The sequence below is a fragment of the Rhinichthys klamathensis genome, unplaced genomic scaffold (genome assembly GCF_029890125.1).
Source record: "Rhinichthys klamathensis goyatoka isolate OS25496 unplaced genomic scaffold, OSU_Roscu_1.1 h1tg000040l_1, whole genome shotgun sequence".
Taxonomy (NCBI): Eukaryota; Metazoa; Chordata; class Actinopteri; order Cypriniformes; family Leuciscidae; genus Rhinichthys; species Rhinichthys klamathensis.
The window spans coordinates 11,482,888-11,510,794 of NW_026606587.1; the positions used below are offsets into that span (position 1 = coordinate 11,482,888).

General features: G+C 38.6%; 1 protein-coding gene across 1 annotated transcript in view; it reads right to left on the reverse strand.

Annotated features, from left to right (window-relative positions):
• Positions 1 to 4,876: 4,876 nt before the first annotated feature.
• Positions 4,877 to 27,907, reverse strand: part of disp3 (dispatched RND transporter family member 3) — a 76,948-nt gene continuing 53,917 nt past the window's right edge. The window contains exons 15-21 of the mRNA XM_056246862.1: positions 25,378 to 25,553; positions 24,566 to 24,692; positions 24,339 to 24,484; positions 8,942 to 9,101; positions 8,586 to 8,699; positions 7,109 to 7,284; positions 4,877 to 6,011 (exon numbers count right to left, since the gene is read on the reverse strand). Of these exons, the coding sequence (XP_056102837.1) occupies positions 5,667 to 6,011; positions 7,109 to 7,284; positions 8,586 to 8,699; positions 8,942 to 9,101; positions 24,339 to 24,484; positions 24,566 to 24,692; positions 25,378 to 25,553 (1,244 nt within the window). The 3' untranslated portion in view covers positions 4,877 to 5,666. The remainder of the gene's footprint in view (positions 6,012 to 7,108; positions 7,285 to 8,585; positions 8,700 to 8,941; positions 9,102 to 24,338; positions 24,485 to 24,565; positions 24,693 to 25,377; positions 25,554 to 27,907) is intronic.

Sequence of the window (27,907 nt, forward strand, 5' to 3'; positions counted from 1 at the left end):
GCAGAATAGTGCTGAATAGTCTTGTCCCCAGGGTTGATTATTGGATCTAAAGTGTGCCCGCACTCCATTTCCAAGTATGCAGTCTACATCACTGCTCCCTACCTCTCTCTCTCTCTCCTGCAAAGCTCCTTCAAAGGCTGTCGACTTTGTCTCCTCCGTTTCAACAGCTCTTTTCATCATATGATATCATTTCACACCTGTTTGCCTTTGTGGATTTACCTAAAGCTCTTTTAAATCTCAGGTTCAGGATATCTGATTGTTGTTAGCCACCGAATCATTTCAAGACACTAGATTTAAATCGTTTCAGGACTTGGCTACTGTTTGACTTGGGTGTGTGGAATCCATTAAGGCAAATGATGAGGATTATGGTTTTTAGAGGAAACATATTTTGGGTTTTAAAGGGTTTTAGACGTTTCTGCAATGCCTTCCATCTGAACTTTGAATCAGTTCACCTCGAGCCACGTGTTCACCTCAAGCCTCAAGTTGCTCAATATTTGTTCTTGCAAGCTAAGGATGGTTACGCTTAATGCTCAAGATCAACTAACTTATATCCCAGTTCTTCAAGTGGATTTTATTTTGTGTGTCCAAGAGAACGTCTATAGCCAATTTCGCATCTCTGTATTTGAATATGCTTCCTAGCATAGCTTTTTAGAGTAGTGGAGCACTTGTAGATTTTGCTAAGCAAAGCACATTCTCCTAAGCATTATTAATGTTTTTAATGCCCATGTTATTTCCTGTTAGAAATAGAGTGTTTTGTGGCCGAATGTGGGCTTCAAATGATCTGTTTTATCACATTTCTGAAATGTTACCTCAGCATAATAGTGTATATGCTTGATCTGTTCACCCTGACCGGCCTTCCCACACAAGACTTGGTACATGTTTATGCATTTTATCATATGTATGTATGTAAATATGTATTAATGTATTCAAAGTACACTAAACCATAGATAACTTGATGAGAAGTAAGGCTATGTGTAATTGCAGACAAAAGATGCAATTTATTTATATTGTATAGCTAATTTTCACCTATGTATTGCACATAGTGTTAACAAGTGCATCTATTTCATAAAATGTTATTTTCATTTTGAAATGCTTCATGTCACATTTTGTCTTGTAGACTCAGGAATTGTGGACTGACCGTTTGATTAACTGAATAAAAGCCCAAATATAACAATCCAATTACAGTAGTTAACACTATGTACGAAAGCAAATTAAAGGAAAACACTAGGCAAGCACTCTAATGTAATTTTGAATGCTTTGAATGATTTTTTTCTTTTCTTTTTTGTAATATAACTGGTGTTTTTCCAAATATAAGCTCAACACTGAAGGGAAAAGTCCTACGTTTTAGAGGCATTTTATTATTTTCTAATAGTTTCAAGGTCTTGGGTTCACATTGAGGATGGAGTTTGTCTTCCTGCTCATCTTGATGACCGTGTGGATTTCTAAACAAACCACATATTGAATTTGCGAAATAACAGATCATCAATTATGAATGGTCACCACAGTGCATTATTAATGCCCATCTACCATTTCCAACATTAAAAATTAAGCAGAATTGATGGGAAGAGCTATTTAAAGTCAAGCAAGTATTTTAAGCATTTTCACTCTTTCAAATGTAAATGTGCGATTTAGAAATATAGTGAAAAGATGCATTTTTGATTTTACTGTTGTAATGGGAATATGATACTCTATGATATACCCATAAAGACTGTCTTTTTGGGGAGAATCTTGTAGAAACTCAAGAATTTCATGGGACACATTTCACCCCAAAATCAAATGAAAAAAAATCTATTTTGCTAAATATTTTGCATAAAGAAAATGAAGCACATTTAACCAACCATGCAACCATTGTCAGTATATATTGCCATTGTATATTTGTAATCAGACATCATGCTTATTGTACTAAAATATTTTTTTTATTAATTTTTATTGCGTTGTATTAAAAAAAATATACTTGGCTTATAACAATTTGACCCAAAATCCTAAATGGGTTTTATTTTCTTGATGCAAAATGATTTTCTACATAATTTTGAGGTGAAAATTGACCTGCACATTTCTTTGTGAAATTCCCACTTTGTACACAATGTACTGTATGGAATGTTAAAGCCATAGTTCACCCAAAAAATTACAATTCTGTCATCACTTAGTTTCTTTCTTCTGCTGAACACAAAATAAGATATTTTGAAAAATGTTGGTAATCAAACAGTTGATGATTGCCATTGACTTCCATAGTAGGAAAAAAAATACTATGGAAGTCAATGGGGACCAAAAACTGTTTGGTTATCAACATTCTTCAAAATATCATGTTTTGTGTTTAGCAGAAGAAAGAAACTCACACAGGTTTGGAACAACTTGAGGGTGAGTAAATGATGAAATAATATCCCTTTAATATGTGAATATTTCTCTATAATAATCTTTTAGCATGAACCTGAGACCTGTGAAGGTGAATTCTGTGTGGTTTGTAAATTCCTGCACACACACACAGGGCAATGGAGAGCTTTTAGGAGGACAGCGAGTGTCTGAAAGTGGATTGCTGCTGAACTGCAGTATTATTTCCAGAGGTCAAATGAGCAGGCCGATTGAAGGTCGCATGCGATCATTGTTACTTTGTGTGTCTGTATGTTTTGAAAGACAGATAAATGGCAACAATCAAAAAAGATAAAGACACATCGGGTAAAGTGGATCCGTTTGGTGTGCAGAAACACAAATGCAAACATGGTTTCACTGGGGATTTTAACAAACCACAACAGAAGCACAGCATTACTCTGCAGAACTCAATGTTTGTTTCACTAGAATCTTACAAAAGCCAGCATGAAATTCACCATGATTTTACACTTACAAAATCCAGACACACAAAAAATCTACTTTTTATCATGTTTACTTTGAAATACAACTAAGAGCCCTAGGCAGTACGATCGGTACTGCAACCCTCTTCAGCGGTTTTCTGACAAATACAAAACAATGTACAGGAACCTCTTACATAAAGGTAGGAAAAATGTTGGCTGTTATAAGAAATAGAGCATCCTATATGTTTGAGAGATCTGGGGCCTCATTTCTAAACCGTGCGTTTGTGCAAAAGCAGACGTACTTCTGGGTCGAGAGTACGTATAGTGCGTGCGTACGTTGAGAAATCATCGTAAGATCAAATGTTGGACGGTTTCTATGCAACATTTTAAAAAACGAGGGCCTTTGTTTCTGTTCCTTAAAGTTAACATGAAATCAAAATGGACATTCCTGGCCTTATTGAGCATGTTATACGAAGAGAAAACCAACACACTCGCATGGAAATTCAGAACTATTTCACGTAACTTCGTACGAGTTTGCACAATCTCATTCATACATTTTCATATGATATTCTTGCGCTCCTCTAATGGTTGTTTAGGGGTGGACCGTCATGCTTTTTTTTTTTTTTTTTTTTTTTGTACGAATTAAATTGTATGAATTCACCACCAATTCACTAAACTATAAAATAGCTGTTTTCTAATGAGATTGAGTTGGGGGAAAAAAAAGTTCCTTTCCTTCCAGTGTTATTTTACTATTATAATGTATTATAAAATAATTTGTATACTATTAGTGTCGTATAATAATGTATATATACACTATTATAGTATTTGTTAATATTTTGAATTATCTTTCAGTAATTTTGTTATGTGCAATTGGCATTTTAACTAATGCCAATTTTAATTTTGGCATTATTTTAGTTTTAGAAACTTTAGTACTTCAACATTTCTAACATTTCTTTCATTCAAGTTTTTTAAAGAAAAAGTTTTTCATCTAATATTTATATTTTATTTCAGCTTTATTTCAGTTAAGTAAAATCATTTTTAATTGTTTTAGTTTTAGTTAAAGGTGCATTGCGCAACTTTTAATGTTAAAAATACCTGTTTTTCTATCCTATACATGCTTAAAGAACTGCCTGATGGGCTGAATGAGCCCTTCTCTGCGCACTGAGATTGCCTCTATAATCCTGTACAGTGAAATATATAAGAGGGATTCGGGCTCGAATTTGAGACTGGGTGTGACGTCATGCACGTTCACGCTCACCAGGCTATGTCTCGCAGGTTTGTGTATTCGCCGGCACCGCCATTCTCCGCATCAGCGAAGACAACTCGTGCGTCAAAGGTAGAAGATGGATTCAAAGAGACCGGCTTGTAGTCCATTCCAAACCCCAACGCAAACTCCACGTAAAGTAAAGAAAAGAAACATTTTGTCTAATGCCACCAAAAGGTCCAAATTGGAGTGAGACAGGCGTCGAAGTAAGACGAGAGTCAACCTCGGGAAGGCATTCAACAAATGGAGAGATCTCCGGTCTGCTCATGGTCTCAAACGGGATCCTCAGTTGGCTTTTTTCTTGATAAAACGGTAAGATATAGCCCAGTCTCTAATGTCTGATACGGCCAATCTATGTATGACAACAAATGATGATGCGTAAAATGTGTAATGCTTTAGCGTAAGCTAGATACATGTACAATCAGAATTGGTTTTACTACCTTTGTTAGTGAACAGTTTCATAAACTAGGAATTGTGTTCGGAAGAATAGTACAACATGAAACATAAAACATATCCAATAAAAGATGCGTGTGGTCCATGAGTGTGCACAACTCTGGTTGCAGTTTCGCTTGTCGCCAGAGGGGGCGTAGTTCTGCAAAAACTCAGAGACTTGCGTTTTGCACCTTTAACAAAAACAAGTTTCTTTTCCTTTTCCTTTTCAGCCAGTTCGCTGGATCCTGGATCAACATTCCAATCAACCAATCAGATTTGAGGGACAAGTTTACAGTTTATGTCAAGTTGTTTAGGCTTACAGTTCGGGTTAGGTGCTCCTACATCATTGTTATTCACCTATCATTTTCCCTCTGTTTTTAGGGATAATTTATGTTTAGGGGTAGAGATATAGTTAGGACAAAATTTTCGAACAGAAATGTTGTTCCAGGATCAACAAAAATATGTTGACCCAGGAACGAGTCTCTGCAAACTCTCCAAAAAAACGTATGTTGCATTGCAAAAGTAAAACGGCTTGTGAATGTCATTTCTTGTTGACTTCAACCAAAATGTACAGTAGGACTTCGACATTTGGGGTTCAAATAATTAACTCTCAAGTTAAACACACCCACCCTGTTGCAACATCCCTCAAGGGCGGTGAAAAGTAGCTTGGTCTTAGACTTTCTCCTTCAGTGTTGTCCTGCTCCCGCACGTGAGAGGAATTCACAGAATTCATGTTCTTGTCCTCTGAGACTTCAGGCCTTCATCACTCTTGAACCAATGTAAGACATGTCCTCACATCCTCTAAATCTCTTCATTCCATGTTGTGAATAAAACAAAATATCGAGGAACAATCAACACTTTTGGTCATACATTAATGCAAGTCCCTGACAGATCTATTCACGATAGCAAAGACAGTGTCATTCGCCTAAATGTGTCCGACGTATTTCCCACGTCTGTCAGGGCTCACTACCTTCATGCAGACTGTTCACTATTCACGTACAGGGTTTCCTAATTTCTAACAGTGCGCCACATATGTTAAATACTTCATTTTCCCCAACTTGCTTCCCAATGAGTTCATGTTCACGTATGTTATGTCACAAACAAATCACAGATGCACACTTGAAATCCACCTGGAATGAGGTTCCTCGGCCTGAAACGGGTGCAGAAGGGATTCGCCGTGTGATTTAGATCAGTGTGTCAGGAGCAAACTGTGATCCGGTCCACCAAAGCAGACCTCCACAGACACCCATGATCAGGACCACCAGAGCGGCTTTGACCACGGCTCTGGGTGTCCGGGTGAAGTCGGCGGGTCCCATTGTCGCCAGGAGCGCGGTAGTGACCGTGAGAGTGAACGCGATGGAAATTGCCGTGTTGATGGCCACAATCTGACCAAACTTGGCGAAAGGCACGATGACGCAAAAGAAGAGTGGAATGGTTGAGATCACTGTAGTGACGGCACTAGAGACTATGGCAACACCGACGTGATTGGCTGCTTCAAGGGTCCGTAGCTGCCGTTTGATGGAGGACTCCTGTAAGCCCAAGGAGAAGAAATGACACTTGTGAAAACTCTTAACATTCACCTCACGTAAAATAACACTCTCACCTTGTCGTCTTCTTTCTGTTTCACGACTCTAACTTTGGTGTCATGTTTTCAAAATTGACTTCCTTGTCTCATAGACCTACTATCGTTTAAATCAAATGTAAATGGCACATCATGTTTAGCTGTTTCGTAACTGTGTAAGCAATTAAATTCACAATACTGGAGAGACATAGGGCTTGAGGAAAGGAATGGTAGGAGCAGCAGAATATAGGATCAGACGTGTTTATCTCATCAGTATGCTGACATTACTCCAAGTCACTGGGTTTGTTCTCAGTAACAGCAGGTTTTCTCCCCGACACTGCAGTCAGAATGGATCAGTGTTCGTGTTTACACAGTTTTTAGGTAGCACTTTGTTTTACAGTCCTGTTTCACGTGAACATACTATACTTATTGTAGTAATGACCCTAACCCTGGTACTAAGGTACTAACCCTGAACTTAACCCATGTAGTTACCTTACAGTACTCAGTAAGTGCACATATTGTGAAATAAAGTTTTTATTTTCAGCCACAGTTGTTGTCTCGAGTAAAACAGATGTGAAAGATGTGAGTAAAACATCCAGGTAGTCATATAGTAATCATGGCACGAACACACCTAAAGTCCTAAAATTATTACTGTTATAATATCAATAATCAATCAATAATCAAGAATAATCCATTATTTATACAGGGCTTCGTTAAGTTCTCTGTATGCTATTATGTATAAAATGGCACCTGATGTATACGACTGCGAACACGAACTGTATTATCCAGGGTAGCTTATCCTACACCAATATAAATGACTCCCCTGAAGCGCGCCAGGGTTCGGTGCCTTGCTCTAGGGCACAATGGTGGGAGGAAATCCCAGAGTCTTAACTGTTCAAGTGATGTCCCAAACCGGGATCCAACTAAGCTTTGGTGGTACGTGTCCAGATCACTACCTATGAAACAGTCAGGGATGTGAATATATCATGAAAACAGTTCCATTTCACCATCACAGGAGATGTATTTTGAAACATTTGTTGAGTAATGGATAATTGTAAATCATACCGAACTGTGATTGGCCAGTCCTGAAGTTTCAGGGTCCCCCGCCAGTAGATAGCCTTCCACTAGATGCAGGCAATAGTCCACCGAAGAGCCCACCAATATAGAGAGAGAGATGGCTTCAACAGCACCCATCTCCCACCCGAGCCAATACATCACCGCCACCACCAGACACACCATACCTGTAAGTGCCAAAACACACACACGCGTTATGAAGTCATTTCAAGATTTAAGACTTATTTTAAAGAGGCACTATTATAAGAGGCCTATTATAAGTCTTGATTTTGTTTTGGGGCTCTACTAGAATGGGTTTTCATGCTTGGATGTTCAAAAAACAACTTGTTTTTCAAGACCAACTATGGTCGCAAGTTACCAATATAGTTCAATGAAGCTCTATGAAGCCCCTCCTTCTGGAAAGCACAATGTGCTCTGATTGGTCAGCTGGACCAGTGAGTTGGGATTTGTCAACTGCTTTGAGCGTGTTACAGAAATGTCACGCCACTTACCATATAACCGTGAGTTTTAACACACTGGATAGCTCAAAAATAATTTTGCCTTGGGCGGGAATTAGTTAAATAACGAATATTGTGACGTGCATGTTCGTTCCCAGAAGAAAACTCAAGACTACTATGGAGGACTGGAGTTCAGAAACAGTGACTCTAATATAAAGAAGAACTCCCTTTGAAGTGATACTGTGCTTTCTTTGCAACAGAACTTTTTCATAAAAAGCATAATAGGTCTTTTTTAAGCTGCTCATAAACACCCTGGTTCTGTTTTTGTCCTTTTCACTGATTTTATCCATTCCTCTACTTGAATTCAAGCATCATTGCTCATTTTCTAAATCTATTTCCTTGTTTAGCTGGACATAAAAGTGGGATGATTTTCAGAGTCTCTTTTCATTTCACATAATTTGTATATTCGTTCAGTCTGAGTAATCACTGGTGATAATATTCCTGGTTGAAAGCCAGTTAAATTATGGTCATGTCTGGCATATTGTATTAACATATAAATGAGAGGGGAATAAAGCTGCACATTTCAAAGGCAATGATTTTCACCATACATATTACATGAGTCAATTAAATTCAACAGAATGAAAGAAAAAGGCATTTGATGACTCCATCATTTAAGTATCCTCAGTGAAAATTAGTTGGCCGTAAAAAAATGGTGGTAAACTATTTCAAGGGGGATAATGTAAATCATTTCATGTAACAATAAAATTAAATTATTTTTAGACCTCTTTAGATTTTTATTAAAATTGTGAGCACATCTGCAGTAATGCATCTTAGTTTTGTAATTCTCATTATTCTCAATGACTCTCATGTACTGTAATCGGTGTTATTTTACAAGCATGTGTACATTATTACAATGTTAGTAAAATGTAGGCTTAATTTTCTTCCTGTGATTTTTGGGTTGAAATGATATACTAACAAACTAATATTAATATTTTGTGCAGTGACTCAATATTTGCAAAGGTATGACATACCCAGAATGCTCAGCAGGATTGGCAGCAGCAGAAGTGGATGTGCAGTAAACACAGCTACTGCTGCGATGCAGATGGCAAGTGACAGCAGGAGACTGTAGAGGGCGCTCTCTACACCTACAGTTAGTGCATAAAGAGCAGTTCAGGGAGGAAGTCGATCCATGTTAAATGTCATATAAATAGAGAATCTGAATGCAGATTCATTATTGTCATTTGTTGAGAGTGAGGTTATTGAGCACTCATGTTAATGATGTCTGCGACTCAGACTAATCGCTCTTAAATTGCTAATTTGTTCAAGCAGAGCCTTTTTTATCGAAGCTGGTTTCTGTCTTTGCCACGTTCTATTTTTGCTCTCTTGCCTATAATTTCCATGAAGATCTGTTTCCAGTGTTGGCAGGTCTGGAAGCCTCGTCTCAAGGCAGACGACGCTGGAAGTGAGGCGAGCTGCTTCTGCAGGAAACTCTCCCATTGCAGGAAATCAGAGTGAGTCTGAAACGAAGACTTTCCCTTGTAGGTGGTCTGAATCATAGAGACAATGAAAATTAAGAAAGAGTTGCATTAAAATTCTTGCAAGTATTGAAAATGATGCTGTCACCAAGTGTTGCAGTGGTATTCTGAAATGAAGAGGCAAAGTCCTCACAGTTTTTTTCTTTTGTTTAGTTTTTTTTTTTAATTAAATGTAAATTCATGTCCCATTTACACTTAATGTTGTCACATTTTCCAGGTTAAATAAAAATTACATTAGGCCTAAACAATACATATACAATACACAATACATAACAATACACAATACATAAACAAATAAAATAAAAAGTACAATCGGTCTTTGTCAGGTGACGTCACACTCGTGATACACGAAGTGCATTATGGGGCGTAGCCGCCATTTGTAAGGTATCGATGCAGGGGTATTCTGTTGTTGGAGAATTGTGTTTTTCATTATTTTTTTAAAACTAAACCATCCTTAAAGAGATTTTAAGAGATTTAACATCCTTTTAAGAGATTTATAGTTTTTAAATTGTTCACTGGTATGCGCTTATACCATAAACAAGATAGTTGACAATGTCCCAGTATGAGGATGAGAAAGCAATGCGGGATCAGCACTCCAATTTCCTGCAGTCAGCTCATATATGGATCTATGTTCTGAATGGATGACAATTTCTCCAAATAACGGTACCTGCCATATTTATCGAGTTTATTGTGGTAGGGCATTTCCTCGGTTTTCTTGTGCTTCTCCAGTTTTGCGAGTTATTTACTTGTTATACTCTTGTAATCTCTTCAATGCTCACAGTCAGTAGCGATACCTCAAAAATGGCGCCTGCGGTGACGTCACACACAACAAACCCACGTGTCTGACAAAGACCGATTCTAATACAGTTCTATTTTATATGTTTACGTTAAAGTATAAATCTCATCAATTTAGTTTTTTTAAGCATTTTTACATCTATTCCAAAATAATAACGAAACAGTTTAAACAATATATTTTATTAGTGAAGGCATGATGTTCAGCTGTTCTTTTTAATAGTCAACTTATTTTCAGTCATCAAGCTCGATAAACAACTGATCACAGACACGAAGATGATTGCTTACTAAAAAAAACACAGTCGTCATGTTTTTAGGACATTTCAAGTTTGATTTTGACGTGACATAATGCGGTCATATGGCGTTCACACCGACCGAATGCGAATTAAATTATTTGCGCGAGTAGATTACATACAAAGTCAATGCAAAGACGCGAAAAGACGCATCATTCGCGCTGGGCGTCGCGAATGACACGAATTGGGCGACGCGTTTGCCGCGAACGTCTTCCGCGCAAGTTGAAAAATTTGAACTCGAGCGGAAGATTCAAGCGTCTAACTAGACGCGATAGACGCGTATTTTACGCTCTATTCGCGTTCGGTGTGAACACACCATAAGTGTGTGAGTTGTTTACTTACTTTTTAATCAGTCTTCCATTAACGCCATGATGTTGTTCATTCAGAATGATTCGTGAACGGGCATGAAAACAAGAGGCGGGATTTATCGCACAAACCAATCATATCCAATCATAGTGCGATTAAGGCATTGCCTTCTCTTACGTGACATTCCCCCATTCAATCTCAATAACCCTCTGCCAAACCCCATGCACGTTTAAGATGGTCTGTTAAAACTCAATGCTACTTAAGTGTTACTTTAGAAAAAACAGTGATTTAATACACTTTTTAATGTCACGTTTCGTAATATTTGCATTGTTTTATTTTTATAATATGGATTATCTTCTCATCTAATTTTTTGAGGAGGCACTGCCTCCCTTGCCTCCTCAGAGGAAACGCCCCTGGCACTTCTTTATTTTAAGTGCCCTCACTTTTTCTTGCGTATTAGCAGTGGTGGAGGAAGTACTGAATCTCAGTACTTAAGTAAAAGTACAAATAACCAGAGACATATTTACTTTAGTAAAAGTAGAAGTACCACAATGACAACCCTACTTAAGTAAAAAGTAAAAAGTACCTGATTTTAAATTTACTTTAAAGCTGCTGTCCGTAGCTTTTTTTGGGTTAAAAATTATCCAAAATACATATTTGATAAAATACATAACCAGCCAGTGTTCAAAACAATCTGCTTGCCTTAGCTCGATGCAAAACGGTAAGCTTGTAGGCTAATAATGTTTTTAATTTTAGTGGTACTGGTGGATTTCCGCGGGAGATTCGAGCATGTCTTTGCGTCATTACGTCACATCTGTACACATAAAGGAGTCTCGGCTATAAGCTATATTGCGTGTGAGGATGTTGGAGGTAGAGATTTATAGCCTTTTCTCACAGCACTTGATATAATTAAACTTATCAATTTGATGGCGGATCCAGAAAGGTTCAAACGACGATCATCATCAGTGACAACTAGAGACTCACCCGCTGTAACATGCAAAAGACTTCGTTCGGACTTCGGAGTGGCTACAGAAAAAAAGAGACTGCAACCGGACCCATGCGAAAACAAGGATAATATCGGAAGGACATTACATGATGTAGTCACGCAATGCTTGCTGACGTTGTTAACATTAACAATTTGAGAACATAGTATAGCTACTTTGCACGGTTTTGCGTGAAATGATAATTTATAAGCAATTGTTAGATTTAATCAGCGCGATTTACTGCAATGTCAGAACCAGAACAAAAGTGAATGTTTCTTACTAGTTCAGATGACATTTCCCGGTGAAAATTGTTATGTTGGTCATACTTCCAAAAAGAATAATCTGTGATTCTGAATGACAATATCCACATCGGCGCGGTGACTGACAGCTGCACACTCTCCTCAAACACTGTGTTCATCCGCGCTGTGCCGTGTCGAGGGTGTTGAACTACAACCCACGTAAAGTTGATAATTCCGCGAATGACTGCAATTGCAGATTTCGAACAGAGATGGCGACAAAGAGGAAAAATGCCGGACTGCAGCTTTAAGTATTAAAAGTAAAAGTACTTGCATAACAATTTATTCTCTTAATGTCTATATTCTAATGATTAATAAAACAATTAATTCTAACTCATTCAACCTAATACTCATATAATGATGTTCAATATGATGGAAAAGCAGTTATATTTTAAGTTTTTGTCACCATTTCTGAACAAGCTTGCAATTAGGCAATATACACATCAAGCTTACTATATAGCCTACCCTTACTATATACGGTATATATATATATATATATATATATATATATACACTCACCGGCCACTTTATTAGGTACCCCATGCTAGTAACGGGTTGGACCCCCTTTTGCCTTCAGAACTGCCTCAATTCTTCGTGGCATAGATTCAACAAGGTGCTGGAAGCATTCCTCAGGGAGTTTGGTCCATATTGACATGATGGCATCACACAGTTGCCGCAGATTTGTCGGCTGCACATCCATGATGCGAATCTCCCGTTCCACCACATCCCAAAGATGCTCTATTGGGTTGAGATCTGGTGACTGTGGAGGCCATTTTAGTACAGTGAACTCATTGTCATGTTCAAGAAACCAATTTGAAATGATTAGAGCTTTGTGACATGGTGGAAGTAGCCATCAGAGGATGGGTACATGGTGGCCATAAAGGGATGGACATGGTCAGAAACAATGCTCAGGTAGGCCGTGGCATTTAAACGATGCCCAATTGGCACTAAGGGGCCTAAAGTGTGCTAGGAAAACATCCCCCACACCATTACACCACCACCACCAGCCTGCACAGTGGTAACAAGGCATGATGGTTCCATGTTCTCATTCTGTTTACGCCAAATTCTGACTCTAACATCTGAATGTCTCAACAGAAATCGAGACTCATCAGACCAGGCAACATTTTTCCAGTCTTCAACTGTTCAATTTTGGTGAGCTCTTGCAAATTGTAGCCTCTTTTTCCTATTTGTAGTGGAGATGAGTGGTACCCGGTGCAGTCTTCTGCTGTTGTAGCCCATCCGCCTCAAGGTTGTGCGTGTTGTGGCTTCACAAATGCTTTGCTGCATACCTCGGTTGTAACGAGTGGTTATTTCAGTCACTGTTGCCCTTCTATCAGCTCGAACCAGTCTGGCCATTCTCCTCTGACCTCTGGCATCAACAAGGCATTTCCGCCCACAGAACTGCCGCTCACTGGATGTTTTTTCTTTTTCGGACCATTCTCTGTAAACCCTAGAGATGGTTGTGCGTGAAAATCCCAGTAGATTAGCAGTTTCTGAAATACTCAGACCAGCCCTTCTGGCACCAACAATCATGCCACGTTCAAAGTCACTCAAATCAACTTTCTTCCCCATACTGATGCTCGGTTTGAACTGCAGGAGATTGTCTTGACCATGTCTACATGCCTAGTTGCCGCCATGTGATTGGCTGCTTAGAAATTAAGTGTTAACGAGCAGTTGGACAGGTGTACCTAATAAAGTGGCCGGTGAGTGTATATATATATATATATATATAAACACATATTATGTTAAAACGCCGTATGACGGCGTTTGGCTGTAAACGCGATTCATTTATGGCGTAATTCTGAACCTCTTGGCTTGCCATACTAATCCTAACCAAACGTATAATACACACGCACCCCACATCACTACTAAACCTACCAATGCGTTTCCTATGCATGTAAAAACTAATTTTTGCGTATAAATTGCACGATAAACACACTGCGTGCTATAGAGACGCATTTAGTGTGACCGGGACCGGGACTCGGGGTTGATATATCTATGGCAACCAAACTTTACTGGTGGTGAGACAGAAACATGCGATGAACGGACAGTCAGGATGACGTTTTGGCAGGGGAAAACCGATTAGAAAATTTAACGAAAATGTAACAGAACGTTGTAGAAATGTAGTGGAGTAGAAAGTATAATAATTGCTGCAAAATGTAACGAAGTAAAAGTAAAAAGTATGCACTATTAATTCTACTTAAGTAAAGTACAGATACGTGAAAAAATTACTTAAGTAAAGTAACAAAGTATTTGTACTTCGTTACATTCCACCACTGCGTATTAGCACTTCTCACATGTTGCCAGTACTCTGACCAATTAATTGTATACAGCGTTACTTCTGAGCTTTTATAAGCCGAACTGAATGGACCAATTCTCTGCGCAATATGACTGAAGCCCAACCTTTTCATTTTGCATGAGTGGAGTACGAATCAGTGAATCGCTCCAAAATTGTAAAAGATTTGCGCGAGCCGTTTCTATAGCGGCTCTGATGACCAAATATGCGACCCATTTGAATTCTATTGAGAATGTACCACTTTGAAACGCTATAGAGAAAGTCAAGCGAGATCTAAAACGGCCAATAACTAAAAAGTGATGAAAAAACTGATGAAAAGAAGAAAACATTGTCCTGCACCAACATAAATTAGAAAGCTTTTTAGACTAGGCTACTCATGACCACCTTTCCTAGAATGTATCACGTTCTATTGTAGCCTGGGAAAACCCAGACTACTTCCGGCAAATTTAGATTTGCTCTGAAAGTTAGTCTGGCAAAGAGCTCATTCAAGGAGATGGTTCTCAATGCAGTACATGAAATCCACCTTACATATACCTAAGCCAACCCATCTCCGCCCCCTGATCCCTAAACCCACCCCTAATCCTACCCATCTCCACCCCTTGGATCTTGATCCGACTCCTCCCCGTGGATCTCATGTACTGCATCAAAAATCAATCAAATCAAATCCTTTTATTGTCACACAACCATATACACAAGTACAACAGTGTGTGAAATTCTTAGGTGCAGTTCCGAGCAACATAGCAGTCATGACACGATGTGACGTAAACAATTTACAGCAAACAGCAAACATCAGATTTACATAGAATACACATCTAATGTGTGCACAAATTACTCACAGTACCATATACACTAACAAAACAATAAATAATATACAATATACAATATACAACAATGTACAGTATACTACAATATACAAAATATAAAAATAAATATTTATACATACAATAGATACACATAAGGTGGAAATATATATATACATATACATATACATATATATATATATATATATATATGTGTATATATATATATGCACATCATGTAATATGCAGTAGGTTATGTTGTGCTGTGTTGCCAGTTAGACTGTTTATGGAATTGATCATGAGGGATCAAGAGTTTAGAAATCTAATTGCTTGGAGGAAGAAGCTGTCATGGAGTCGGCTGGTGTGTGTCCTGATGCTGCGGTACCGCCTGCCTGATGGTAGCAGTGAGAGCAGCCCATGGCTTGGGTGGCTAGAGTCTCTGATGATCCTCCGAGCTTTCTTCACACCGCCTGGCATATATTTCCTGGAGGGAGGGAAGCTCACCTCCGACGATACGGCTGGCAGTGCGCACCACCCTTTGCAGGGCTTTGCGGTTATGGCTGGTAGTATTGCCATACCAGGCAGTGATGCAGCCAGTCAGGATGCTCTCGACGGTGCTGGTGTAGAACTGTGTGAGGATGTGGCGGTTCATTCCAAACTTCCTCAGCCGTCTCAGGAAGAAGAGGCGCTGATGAGCCTTCTTCACGAGGGCATCAGTGTGGACGGACCATGTGAGTTCCTCTGTGATGTGGACACCGAGGAACTTGAAGCTGCTGAGTCTCTCCACCGGAGCTCCATTGATGGTGATGATGGGGCTGTGTTCTCTGTCGTTCTTCCTGAAGTCGACCACTAGCTCCTTGGTTTTGCTGATGTTGAGGGAGAGGTTGTTCTCCTGACACCAGTGTGTCAGAGTGAGCACCTCCTCTCTGTAGGCCGTTTCATCGTTGTCGGTGATCAGACCTACGACCGTCGTATCATCAGCAAACTTGATGATGGTATTGGAGCTGTGAGTTGCCACGCAGTCATTTGTGTACAAGGAGTACAAGAGTGGGCTAAGAACACAGCCCTGTGGGGCTCCAGTGTTGAGGGTCAGTGATGAGGAGATGTTGCTGCCCATTCTAACCATCTGACGTCTGTTTGACAGGAAGTCCAGGATCCAGCTGCACAGCAAGCTGTTTAAGCCCAGAGCCCGGAGTTTCACATCAAGCAAGGAGGGCACTATGGTGTTGAATGCTGAGCTGTAGTCTACAAACCGCATTCTCATATATGTGTTCCTCTTTTCCAGGTGGGAGAGAGCAGTGTGTATTGTAGATGCAATAGCATCATCAGTGGAGCGGTTATTGCGGTATGCAAACTGCAGTGGGTCCAGTGAGTGAGGTAGAACAGTGCAGATGTAATCTCTGACTTGTCTCTCAAAGCATTTGCTGATGATGGGGGTCAGAGCAACAGGACGCCAGTCATTTAAGCTGGTGATATTGGTTTGCTTCGGTACAGGTACAATGATGGACGTTTTGAAGCATGTGGGGACTACAGACAAGGAGAGGGACCGATTGAAAATGTCCGTAAAAACATCAGCTAGTTGGTTCGCGCACTCTCTGACGACGCGGCCCAGGATACCGTCTGGACCCGCAGCTTTACGGATGTTCACCCGTCGGAAGGATCGGGTTACATCCGCTACAGAGACGGAGAGTTTACTAGCCTCTGTAGCTTCCGCCGTGAGAACTCTCTCTGCGAGGGGGGTGTTAGTTCCCTCAAAACAAGCATAAAAAGTGTTTAGCTCATCTGGGAGAGAGGAGGTGTTGTTCATTGTGGAGTTTATGTTTCCTTTGTAGTCCGTAATGATATTAATTCCCTTCCACATACTTCTAGAGTCGGTGGTGTTGAACTGTCCTTCAATCTTGTCCCTGTATTGGCGTTTTGCTGCTCTGAAAGTTTTTTGGAGGTCTGCGCATTGAGTGCTGCACGAACATCGCTATTAATCCATGGTTTCTGGTTCGGGTAAATCCGTATTGTTTTGGTCGGAACAACGTCTTCTACGCACTTCCTGATGAAACATGTTACGCTATCAGCGTAAACCTCGATGTCGTCATCAGAGGCCGACCGGAACATCTCCTAGTCCGCGTGATCAAAACAGTCCTGTAGCATAGAGTCTGATTGGTCCGACCAGCACTGGATCGTTCTGAGGGTGGGTGTTTCCTGTTTCAGTTTCTGCATTGAGGTGCTACTGCATTCAAGCCCATTTCCAATCCATCAAAATCGCGGCACCAATCAGAAACGTTGGGGCGGGCTTTACACGATGACGACAGCGCTGGGATTTTGAAGCAGATTTTGTAGCCTACATTACAAAGATGGATGCCGCCGTCGAACATCACTCGTTCGAATCAGCTATCGCGTCTGTTTTAAGCGATTTGAACGTTTCCTTTTTGTTAAAAACCGAGCAAAGGACAACACTCGGAGATGTTTCTCCGCCGCTCTGCATACGTCATCTCCTTCATCGCTCTGATTGGGTTTAGGTCTATCCGCGACGTCCGTTGGTGACGCCCCTCTGGAAATGACTTGTCTATGACGCTTTGCCAGACCATAACTCAGTTACAACTGAGAATGGTCTGGTTTTAACCAGGCTAGTTCTATTGTATTTATTAAAAAGAACTGCACTTCGCCTGCTTCCATTCCCTCTATCTGGTCTCACAGATTAAGCACACGGAAGTCATCTTCTATACGTACACCGCAGAGCTTGCTTATCCTCTCTAAGGCCACTAGAAAAGATCAGAAATGACTCTGTGCTTAACAAGAGTCTCCAGCAGTGTGGGAATTTGCCCTACTCAACACTCGTTCATTAACTGGTTCTCCGGGACCTAATTTCTGATAATAACTGTGATATGCTGATGCTCACAGAAGAACATTAAATGACTTTGTTGAACTCAATTTGCGCTCTCCTCCCGGTATTTTGACTAAGACCCGAATTGGAGGCGGGGGAGGGGGTCTGGCGGTGGTCTATCGCCAGAGTCTTCATATTGAGCTGTCTGCTTTCCATGATGTGACAGCATTTCAAATCACGGGTCAGTCTCTCCTGCTTATAATACTGGTCTACCGTCTTCCTAAAATGATATATAATACTACACTGTAAAAAATTCACCCGTATATTTACAGTAAAGAACTGGCAGCTGTGGTTCCAGCCCTTTACCGTAATTTTACGGTTTCAACAATGCTGTAATTTTACAGTAAAGTACTGGCAGCTGTGGTTCCAGCCCTTTACCGTAATTTTACGGTTTCAACAATGCTGTAATTTTACAGTAAAGTACTGGCAGCTGTGGTTCCAGCCCTTTACCGTAATTTTACGGTTTCAACAATGCTGTAATTTTACAGTAAAGTACTGGCAGCTGTGGTTCCAGCCCTTTACCGTAATTTTACTGTTTCAACAATGCTGTAATTTCACAGTAAAGTACTGGCAGCTGTGGTTCCAGCCCTTTACCGTAATTTTACAGTTTTTAATTTTAAGGCTGTGCTGTAATTTCACAAAGTACTGGCAGCATAGAGTTAGAATATAAATACTGTTTTTTATTTACTCTATTGTCTGATATCTATTAACATCCCTATATGTAGCATAATGTATACAGACATTCCAAACAGACTTTTTACTCAATGGAAAAAATTAAGACAAAATAGATTATGTATTAGTACATTGTTTGCCATTTATTTAAAATAGGTAACAGGTTTTAACAATACAATAACAGTATTTAAGGAAAAAAAGTCACAGAAAATACATTTTAAAATTCAATGAGAGGAACCAGTAGGCAAACAGAAACATTAGGAAGGGGCAAAAAAAAAAAACTAAAACCAGCCAAAATGTCACATCAGCAACCAGGCCAGAGATTAAGTCTGGGTCTGAGAGGAAAACATTGAGAACCAATGGATGAAAAATCCTTGATAGAGGCAAAAAAAAAAAAAAAAAAAAAAAAAAAAAAAACACTGCCAAAATATCCCAAACCTGCTTTTGAAAGATCTGGCCTGAGAGGAATTCCAGATCTGAGAGGACATAATCACGAGAACCAATGGGTGAAGAAATGTAGGAAGAGGCAAAAAACAGCCAATACGTCCCACATCAGCTTTTGACAGATCTGGTCTGAGAGGAAATCCAGGTCTGAGAGTAAAGAAAATCAAGAAAATCTTAGTGCTAAAATAAAGCACATTGCAAAAAGTGATCACATACTCTGCAAACACTTTTAAAAGAAACATAAAATGATCATGTTAATGTACTTAACTAATCTTAATTCTTTTGTCACTTAAAAAACAACACCACGATCGTAACATTAATTCACAAGACCACCGTGGATGAATCAATGTCTTCTAAATCTGAAGCCAAACGATAGACGTGTGTAATAAAAATAATAATCGTTTTAACTCATTTTATTTTTGTGTAAGAAAAACAAAAATAAAAAAAATACTAAATGAACTATAAATCATTACTTACGATCTACTGTCATAAGATTGTTCACCAGGGACATAGTGACGTGACAGAGAATTGTGAAGCTCATGTGTCGGTCATCCTTGCTTCTGTGTTACTTCTGGAATATCAAATGCAAAAATGGTAACGTTACTGCATGATTGTGCACAAAAGTAAGTTTGCAAGTAAGTTATACATGGCGTGAAACTCACCAAAGATTAAGGCAAACTGTCTCAGTAAAACATTTACATCAAGTGAAGGATTCCTAGGAAAAAAGAAGAAAATAATTATTTCGAAATCTTTAACCAAGCAAAGAAAATCGACGTCAGAGTGCGGAGAACATTGAATAGTGAAATGCCTCAGCTGTTGATAACTGTCTGTCTGCAAAAACGTGTTTCGCGCCGCAAAGAATATTCGTCTTTGCCTCGTCTTTCAAACACAACCTCTTTGACTTAATACTATAACGTTAGGCCTAACTTACATGTGAATCTCACAAAAACGCATCACTAAATCGAACAAAGAAAAAATACATATCTAATTTGCTTTGGGAATTTTAATATTATTTGCATGGAAACTAAACAAATTGACCACTACATTTTAATTACAACATTGGATCTGGATATTTCGAGTTGTTTTGTAATTATTCTCCATCTTATGTGCATGATATTATGCGAATTGATGCAAGATTCGCACCGTGTAACGTTACTGAATCACAAATTCATATAAATCGAGTTAAGGGTTAGGTTACTACAAAAGAAAGCCCAACTAATTTCTAAATGGTAACAACTTTAGCCAAGCAAAGAATTCGCAGTAATAATCGCATAGATTTACGTTAGTAATCGGAGCTCAGAGAGCATTCATTAGCAGCTAGGCGAAATGTCTCAACCGTCGAGCTCTGTCTGCAAAACGCGATTCGCGCTCAGTAAGCAGTTAAAAAAAAAAAACCTCATAAAAAAAGGCGATTTTACAGGTTGGGACTCTGGAGCAACATAATAGAATAACAGCAAAGAAATAAACTTACCTTGAACAGTGGCCTTCTTTAAGACAGCAGGAGTGTTGCGAAACCATTTTGTTCTTTGACTGCTTTCTGTTCGAAAAGAGACCGCGTTGAAGATGCCCCGCCCACACGTGCTATTTTTTACAGTCCAATACTGTTTTTTCCAGGAACAAATAGGTTTACACATAAATGCTGTAAATTTACAGCAAGCAATTAATTTATGGAACATAGACTGTAAATTTACAGGATAAAACTGTTTATTGAAATAACAGTATTTTACTGTTGGAAATTGGCTGTATTTTTACAGCAATTTTTAACAGTGTATATACTTACTTTCTGCCTGTTTCAGTCTTCCCAGTGCAGAAGACATTCTTAATGTCTATGAAGAAAGTATTTCTACTACTTTGAATCAGTATGCTCCCTTAAAATCTAGATACGTTCCATCTTCTTGCACTTCTCCGCAGTTCAACACTGAGCTTAGGGAAATGAAAACCAAGGGCTGCCATCTAGAAAGGTTTTATAAGAAAACTGGCCTTATTGTTCACTCCTTGGCATATACTGAACACATTCAGCAGTATAGGGAAGCTCTTAATGCAGTTCGATCAGCAATTGGAATAACTGGCACAGCCTTTGACTGCATGGTTTTCCTCCTATTTGACAGGGAGGCAACAATTTGTTACCAGAAGCACAAATCAAGGTTAACTCAAGGTTCTGTCTTGGGCCCTCTTCTTTTCACTATTTATATGTTACCAGTTGGACAAATAATCAAACGCTATGGGTTTATCTTCCACTGCTGATGACATTCAGATTTATTTTAGCACACCTCCCACCTCAGTGTTTCCTCCGCCTACATTAACTTCAACAAGGAACTCAAGCTTTGGCTGGAGGCAAATTACCTTAAATTTAACTCAGGTAAAACTGAGGTAATACTGAATCTATCAACAGTTGAAAAACTATCTGGTCAACTGATAGATTTGGATGGTGACTTGATAATGCCCTCTACGACAGATCTTGGAGTTCTCATTGATTCCACTCTTTCATTTAATAATCACATTGGTAAAGTGGTAAAGACAGCTTTTTTCCACCTACATAATACCGTATCTCTCGTCTTCGATCCTCTCTTAGTCAGCAGGATGCTGAAACTGTTGTACATGGCTTTGTCACATCTCAACTAGATTACTGTAACTCACTTCATTATGGCCTTTCAGCTAAAAATATCAGACGATTACAATATGTTCAAAACTCTACAGCCCGCTTGATCCCTCACACAAGAAAGAATAAGCACATCACTCCAATCCTCTGCCAATCATCTCTTCTCTCCTTCAAAAACCTCTTAAAAACATTTTCTTCTCTCTGAATATTACTCATCAGCTCTCGGTCTGTTATGGATATGCTATTTGTTTGAATCCCAAACACAGCATGACATTCAATTGTTGCACAGTAGGTATTCGGTTGTTAAGTCTGACGTCACGCGTGATGTTTAGCCTCTTCCGGGCCCAAGCGCTCCGCTCGTCCACTCCAGATCCTAGACTAAATAAACCCTTTTCTTAAGGGCTTTTTTCGCTTCAGTGCCAGTGGGTGTTACTAGGGATTAAGGGATAGCACCCACTGGCGCCAAAGTTTCTTCATTCGTTTAAGATTTGTAACTTACCTTATCAACTGCAGCCATTTTCTCTTATCTTTCTCGTCACAGGGAAAGCGGTAGAATGACAGTTGAATGTCACTTGTTTTTTAACTCCGATCTATTTAAACAACACGGGAACACGTTAAAACTCGGGCGAAAGCGGTAGGTAGGTAGGTAGAGAGGACCCGGCCTTTGGACCCGGAAACAGTATTATCGGAGAGTGGTTACGTCACGACTTAACAACCGGATAGGTAATATAACCCGTAATGTTAAAGTCCCCCTGTAGTCATTTATTTTATCCCTTAAAACTCATCTGTGATCACCACAATTACATATTTGTCATATTTCCTTGAAAAAAGTTATTCATGCTTAAAATAGCTTGAATGTAACTCTACACCCTTGCTTCATTTACAGTAGTATACGTGGAAACATGAATATGCTAATCAGCCCCGCCTCCACTCACTCACGCCAGATCACAGATCCACTCGGCCAACTTACTGAAGTAAACGCTGCACAATGGTATCGCTCTTTACAATGTCGGACACATAACGGTAATTAATATGATTAGCCTTTTGCTTGACTATGTTATCATACAGCTAATAATGTGTTGCTAATGTTACACAAACGATGTTCCCGTTCGCCATCTCACTCAGTCTGCCTTCTAACAATTATCAGAAACGCTTTAAACAACTCAGACCGTCAGTGGAGAAAGGCATATAGTTCATCATAACATCGGAATATACATCATACACCCGCAATATTGCTAAATCTACCTGATTTTTTCATATCAACAAAAAAATATAACGGGATAACCTGGCATCTCTCGAGACTTAATCGCTGTTCATGATATGCTACAGCCCGCTGGCTCGTTGACCTGATTGGTTACAAGGTAGTTTGTGACGTCAGAAACACCAGCGATTTCAAACCGTGTTTTGGAGACTGTCTTTGGTTCACTGCAGTTTTAAGGAGAAAATACTCAGCAATGCTGTTGACTTTGAATTTGCACATGGTTTGTCTTAAAGCATATTAAAAACACCACATAGACACATAAACAACATTAAACATTAGATTTTCACCCCAGGGGGATTTTAAGAGATATTTTGTATGGCGAAGCTGTAGTGGTCAGGAAATATTCGAAGTGGTCAGAATATAATAATATTGTAAATGTGTTTTTAAAAGAAAGTCAAGGTGTATGAGGCTATGTTGTTGAATACAATACTGTGCTAAAATACATTACCAATGCAAAGACCTGGAAGTGTAAGGCCGTCTAATTTGATCCAATGGCGGCATTCAAATCAGTGGTGAAGGTCTCAACGTGCGTTCCGTCTCTTCCCATGAGTAAAGGGATTTTTAATTAAATTCAATACATTTTATCTTATGTATTAACTCGTTTCATCTGACTCCATAAAATGAAAAAGTTTTTCAATGATATCTATGCATCATTAAATATATGTTAATGTTTGACTATTCCTTTTAACTCCAATGGAAATGAAGTCAAAGTCTGTTAGAATAAACCAATATAAAAATTTATTATGTCAGGTAAAAGTATTATGCCAATTTCATAATCAGTTCAAAGATCATCAATACAGAACATCAAATGCTTTAGGATAAGAGAAATAGATGCAAACCCAACATTTAAGAACTACATGAGCTAATCCTCACGGGCTATCTGAGATACAGAAAGAGCCCTGAGCTCTCGTTGCATTTTCCTTATATAGCCAGACCTCATTTGATATGTAAAACTAGAGTTTAGTGGAAATTTACTGTATTCCCCCACCGTTGCTGGGGGTAGAAGTTTGACCATCTGCAAAGAACAGTGGAAATTAGCATTCATGAATTTACACCTTTGGGAGTGCCTAGAGACCACATTCCTTTGTGTGCCAATTATTCCTAAACTCTTAAAAACCTTATTTCCTTTTGTTTTACTTATTTGGAATGAGACATCTGAACCAGCCACCCTGAGACCTTTAAAATGATATTAAACACAATAATCATTCACATTAAACCATATATATATTCTTATGTGAGTTTTAGCTGTTACTGGGTGAGAGAATGAAATGTAAATCAGGTGAGACTGCGTGAGGGGGAGGTCGAATGTTAATTATCAGCAAGTTCCTTTGTTTCAATAGACCATGTGGTCAGGACAGTTTCTCCAACCAGTTTTCCAGTCTTACAGAAGCGAGCGAGCGAGTCCAAGTGATAAAAAGTAACACACACAAAAAAAAAAAAAAAAAAAAAAAAAATTAAAAGTTACTTTCAATAAAAAAGTAATGTCATTTGTTGTACCTTTAAAAATAACTCTCCCCAACACTGGCTGTCACACTCTCTAAAATGCACCATATCAAAAGGGGAAAATGCACCATAAAATGACTCCACGACATTTTTGTGTGAACTATTGAAATGCAGTAGTGAACTCACTGATTCAAAAGCCATAGAGATCCAGTGCACTCTCCCGCCCTGCATGCCCACTGCACCATGGGACAGCTGGCCAGGCAAGAGGTTGGGCTCGGGGAGAGATTGACACTCCGGGTGAAGTAAGGGCAGAATGGATGTGAGGCTGTTTCCTGAAAGAGAGAAACGGGACGTGGTAAAACTGACCGACTGAAAGGGAATATGAGAAGAACTCGTGGATGATTCTCCCTCACCTGACGGCAAACACTGAGCTCCACCAGGCTTCACCAGCTTGGCATTGGCACTGATGGCTTTGCACAGCTTGCACAAGTGCCCGATCTCATTAAAAACATCAAAGTCTGGATCATAGACCACACTACCCTTTGAGGGGGAGGAACGTCAATAATCACTCAATTAATAATTCATAAATCAGCTTCAAAGGAAGTCAATCAATGTACAATGTAGAGACTGAGATTACATTAAAAATCAGGGTTTTTTCCATTCAAACCTGAAAATAATAATAAAAAATGAACCCTGTAAATCCTGGCATATGAAATAAAAGTCCTTTTTTTAAAATATAAAACCATTTAATGAACTTTTAGACAAAATATTATCTGATACATCAGGCTTTTATGGCTCATATAGTATGATATAGTGAGAATATGAAGCTCAGACTCGAGAAAAACAAAAAACAAGCAAACTAAGTCAAATATTCAGTTTGGTGCAGTTGCTGATATGGCCAAAAATGAAGATGAAATTCTGATAGCTTGTAATGTAAATCAATAATAACAGAATAGAGACTACTTTCAATTATTGGTATTCAAAGTAATGGGAGTTGAGGGAAATGTTTCAAAGCATGCACAGATTACATGATTTGGGACAAACTAATCCTGATATCTAACTATTTAGCAAGTGTAAATTGGGACCCAGCTACTATGATTCTCCCCTAAGTTACAAGCCATTTTTGATGTTGATTATGATTATTCTCAAGCATTTTCACAAATGGAGTTTACATTATAGTAATTTTTGTAATGTCTGCACTGTAAATAGTTTTATTCTGTCTTACCAGGTCTCCAATAACATGGTTGTCTGAGCGCTGAGTGCGGTTGACCCCCAGTATGCCGAACACCACAAACACCATGGCCCCGGTGTCCACTAGAGGGCGCACTGCTGGTTTCCCGCACTCTCCTCCACTGCAGGGGTTAAAGCCTGAAGTCCTGGAGATCTTCATCTGGGTGGGAGCTGATCACATATAGAAGATGCATCTGATACTTAGCAAAGAAAGAACAACTTTCAAATTGTCATAAAAGAAATGTATCCAGCATCTCCTGTAGAAGTTTGGGACATATCAAAGGAATATTGATTCAGTCACAGCCACATATGAATCTACTTCTTTTTTCGAGAACTCAATATTTTTTCAAGAAACACAGTGCATTTTAAATTATTTATCAACTACCCCGTTGCTCACATAAAACAGATCTCAGTTGTAGATATTTTTTTAAGTTACTGTACTTACAAGGTCACTCATGTGTAGACCCTTGTGAAAAAGAAGTACACTTTAGCACACTTTTAAGAATAGTTTTTTAATGCAGAAATAATATATATATACTATAATAAAAAAAAAATTCTTTACATGCATTGCAAACTGAATGTAATGCTTTCGGACACTTATTTGCAAGGTAATTCAAATGAAATTCAAATGTATTTTAGTTTAAAAAAATTATATTAAATGTAATTAGTTGAACTTTAGTGCTTTTTTGATCCACTCAAGTTGGCCTTAAGTACATCTTTACAAGAAATTGCATAATTACTTCTATTGTCTTTGAAATATGGATGTTGAATGCACTGATAAACATTTATGGTAAACTAAAATATACTTTAATATAATTTCTATTGAAACTTGGACATCATTTATTTAAATATATTTGTAATTACACATTTGTAATGATGAAGTTGCAATTTAGTACATTTATTAACTGTATGTCATATAATGTAATATCACTTAACCAGTGTGGAGGGTAATGCATTACAAGAAACGTGGGTTACGTGATTAGTGAAATAAAAGTAGCATTACTTTTAAATTTACTTGTTAAACACAAATATACTTTATTTATTTAATCTCCCTATATTAACCATTGCATGTGCTGCTGACATTCGATGATCCAATTCAACTATAATAATAAGTGAAAAATGACTTTAAATGTGTTTAAATGCGTTCATTTGAGCTGCGCCCTCAACTTTACAGGCATGAATTTGCATTCCCTTCAGCCTGAGGTTTATTCATTTCACTTTTGGTGTGAAAGGGCATTCACATTTGCCAAAAATATAACTTTTTTTGTTATTAAGAAACAAACAAGCAAACACGCAATGCATTATTTTCCATAAAAGTAACTAAGTAACACAATTAGTTACTTTTTAGTTATTAGTTACTCAAGTTCGTTATTTCAAATGTAGGCGCGCGGTATGCGCGCTCATAATGGAAGCGTTTTTTCCAAGCGCGTCCGCGCCGCATCGAGATAAAAACATCTAAACTTTTCAGAATGCCGCAAGCGCACCATAAGCGCACAGTAGGTCACATGACAAGAACCAACCGGAGCGCAATCGCCCTATGTGAATCCGGCCTAAAGCTGCAAAAGTTCAAAGTCAAGAGCAGTGAGTGAATTTCTCTTATTGTTTTGTTGTTTGATTAAGGACACAGACAGCATCAGTATATTAGGCTGCTGTCACTTTAAGAGGTAACACATGTACACTATATATTAGTACACATCAAATTCTCCCTTCTGTTTACCTTCACTCAATACATAAATCTAGTGTGTTTACGAGAATACATTTTTGTGTGTATTTGACCGCTTAGCTGTGCCCAGAAAGCTGCCTGTCAGTGAGTGTGCGAATACTGAATACAAGTTATTTTTTGCGGCATATTGCACTTTTGATAACTCTTTGTAACATCAAGCAGGTCCCACTCTTTATTACTCATTTGTCCCCCAGACAGCAACATGGTGTCGGCCCAGATCAGGGCCACATCTGGTACATGCACTGTAAAAAAAATCCCATTGTTTATACGGAAAAAAACGGGCAGCTGTGGTTACCAGAACTTTACCGTCAAAAATACGGTATCAACGTTTTTGGTTTTACAGACTTAACTTAAAATTTACAGTAATAAACCGTAATTCATTATCTGATATAATGATAATTTACCAACCTATTGAAGTATTAATATCTTTTTTGTACCATTGTAATACACTGACAACCAACAATCATCACAATCAAAGCTCATCACAAGTAATCTTCCACAAGACAGTTAATACTATTATATTGAAGCTGCACAGTGTTATTCGCACAAACATTAAACACCATCATGGTAACACACATGACATTTTAAAAATGCAATAAACATTAATTTAACAACATTAAATGTAACATAAAACCCTAATGTACATAACTGATTAGAAAAGAACTAAGAAAACTAAGAAGAAACATTGTTATTTCAACAAAAATAAATCAAATGTGAAGTGTCATGCAGGGAATTGTGGCAATGTCAATTTACGGTTTTTCACTGTAAATTATACAATGAGTTGTTCTTTTCACTTTCAAAA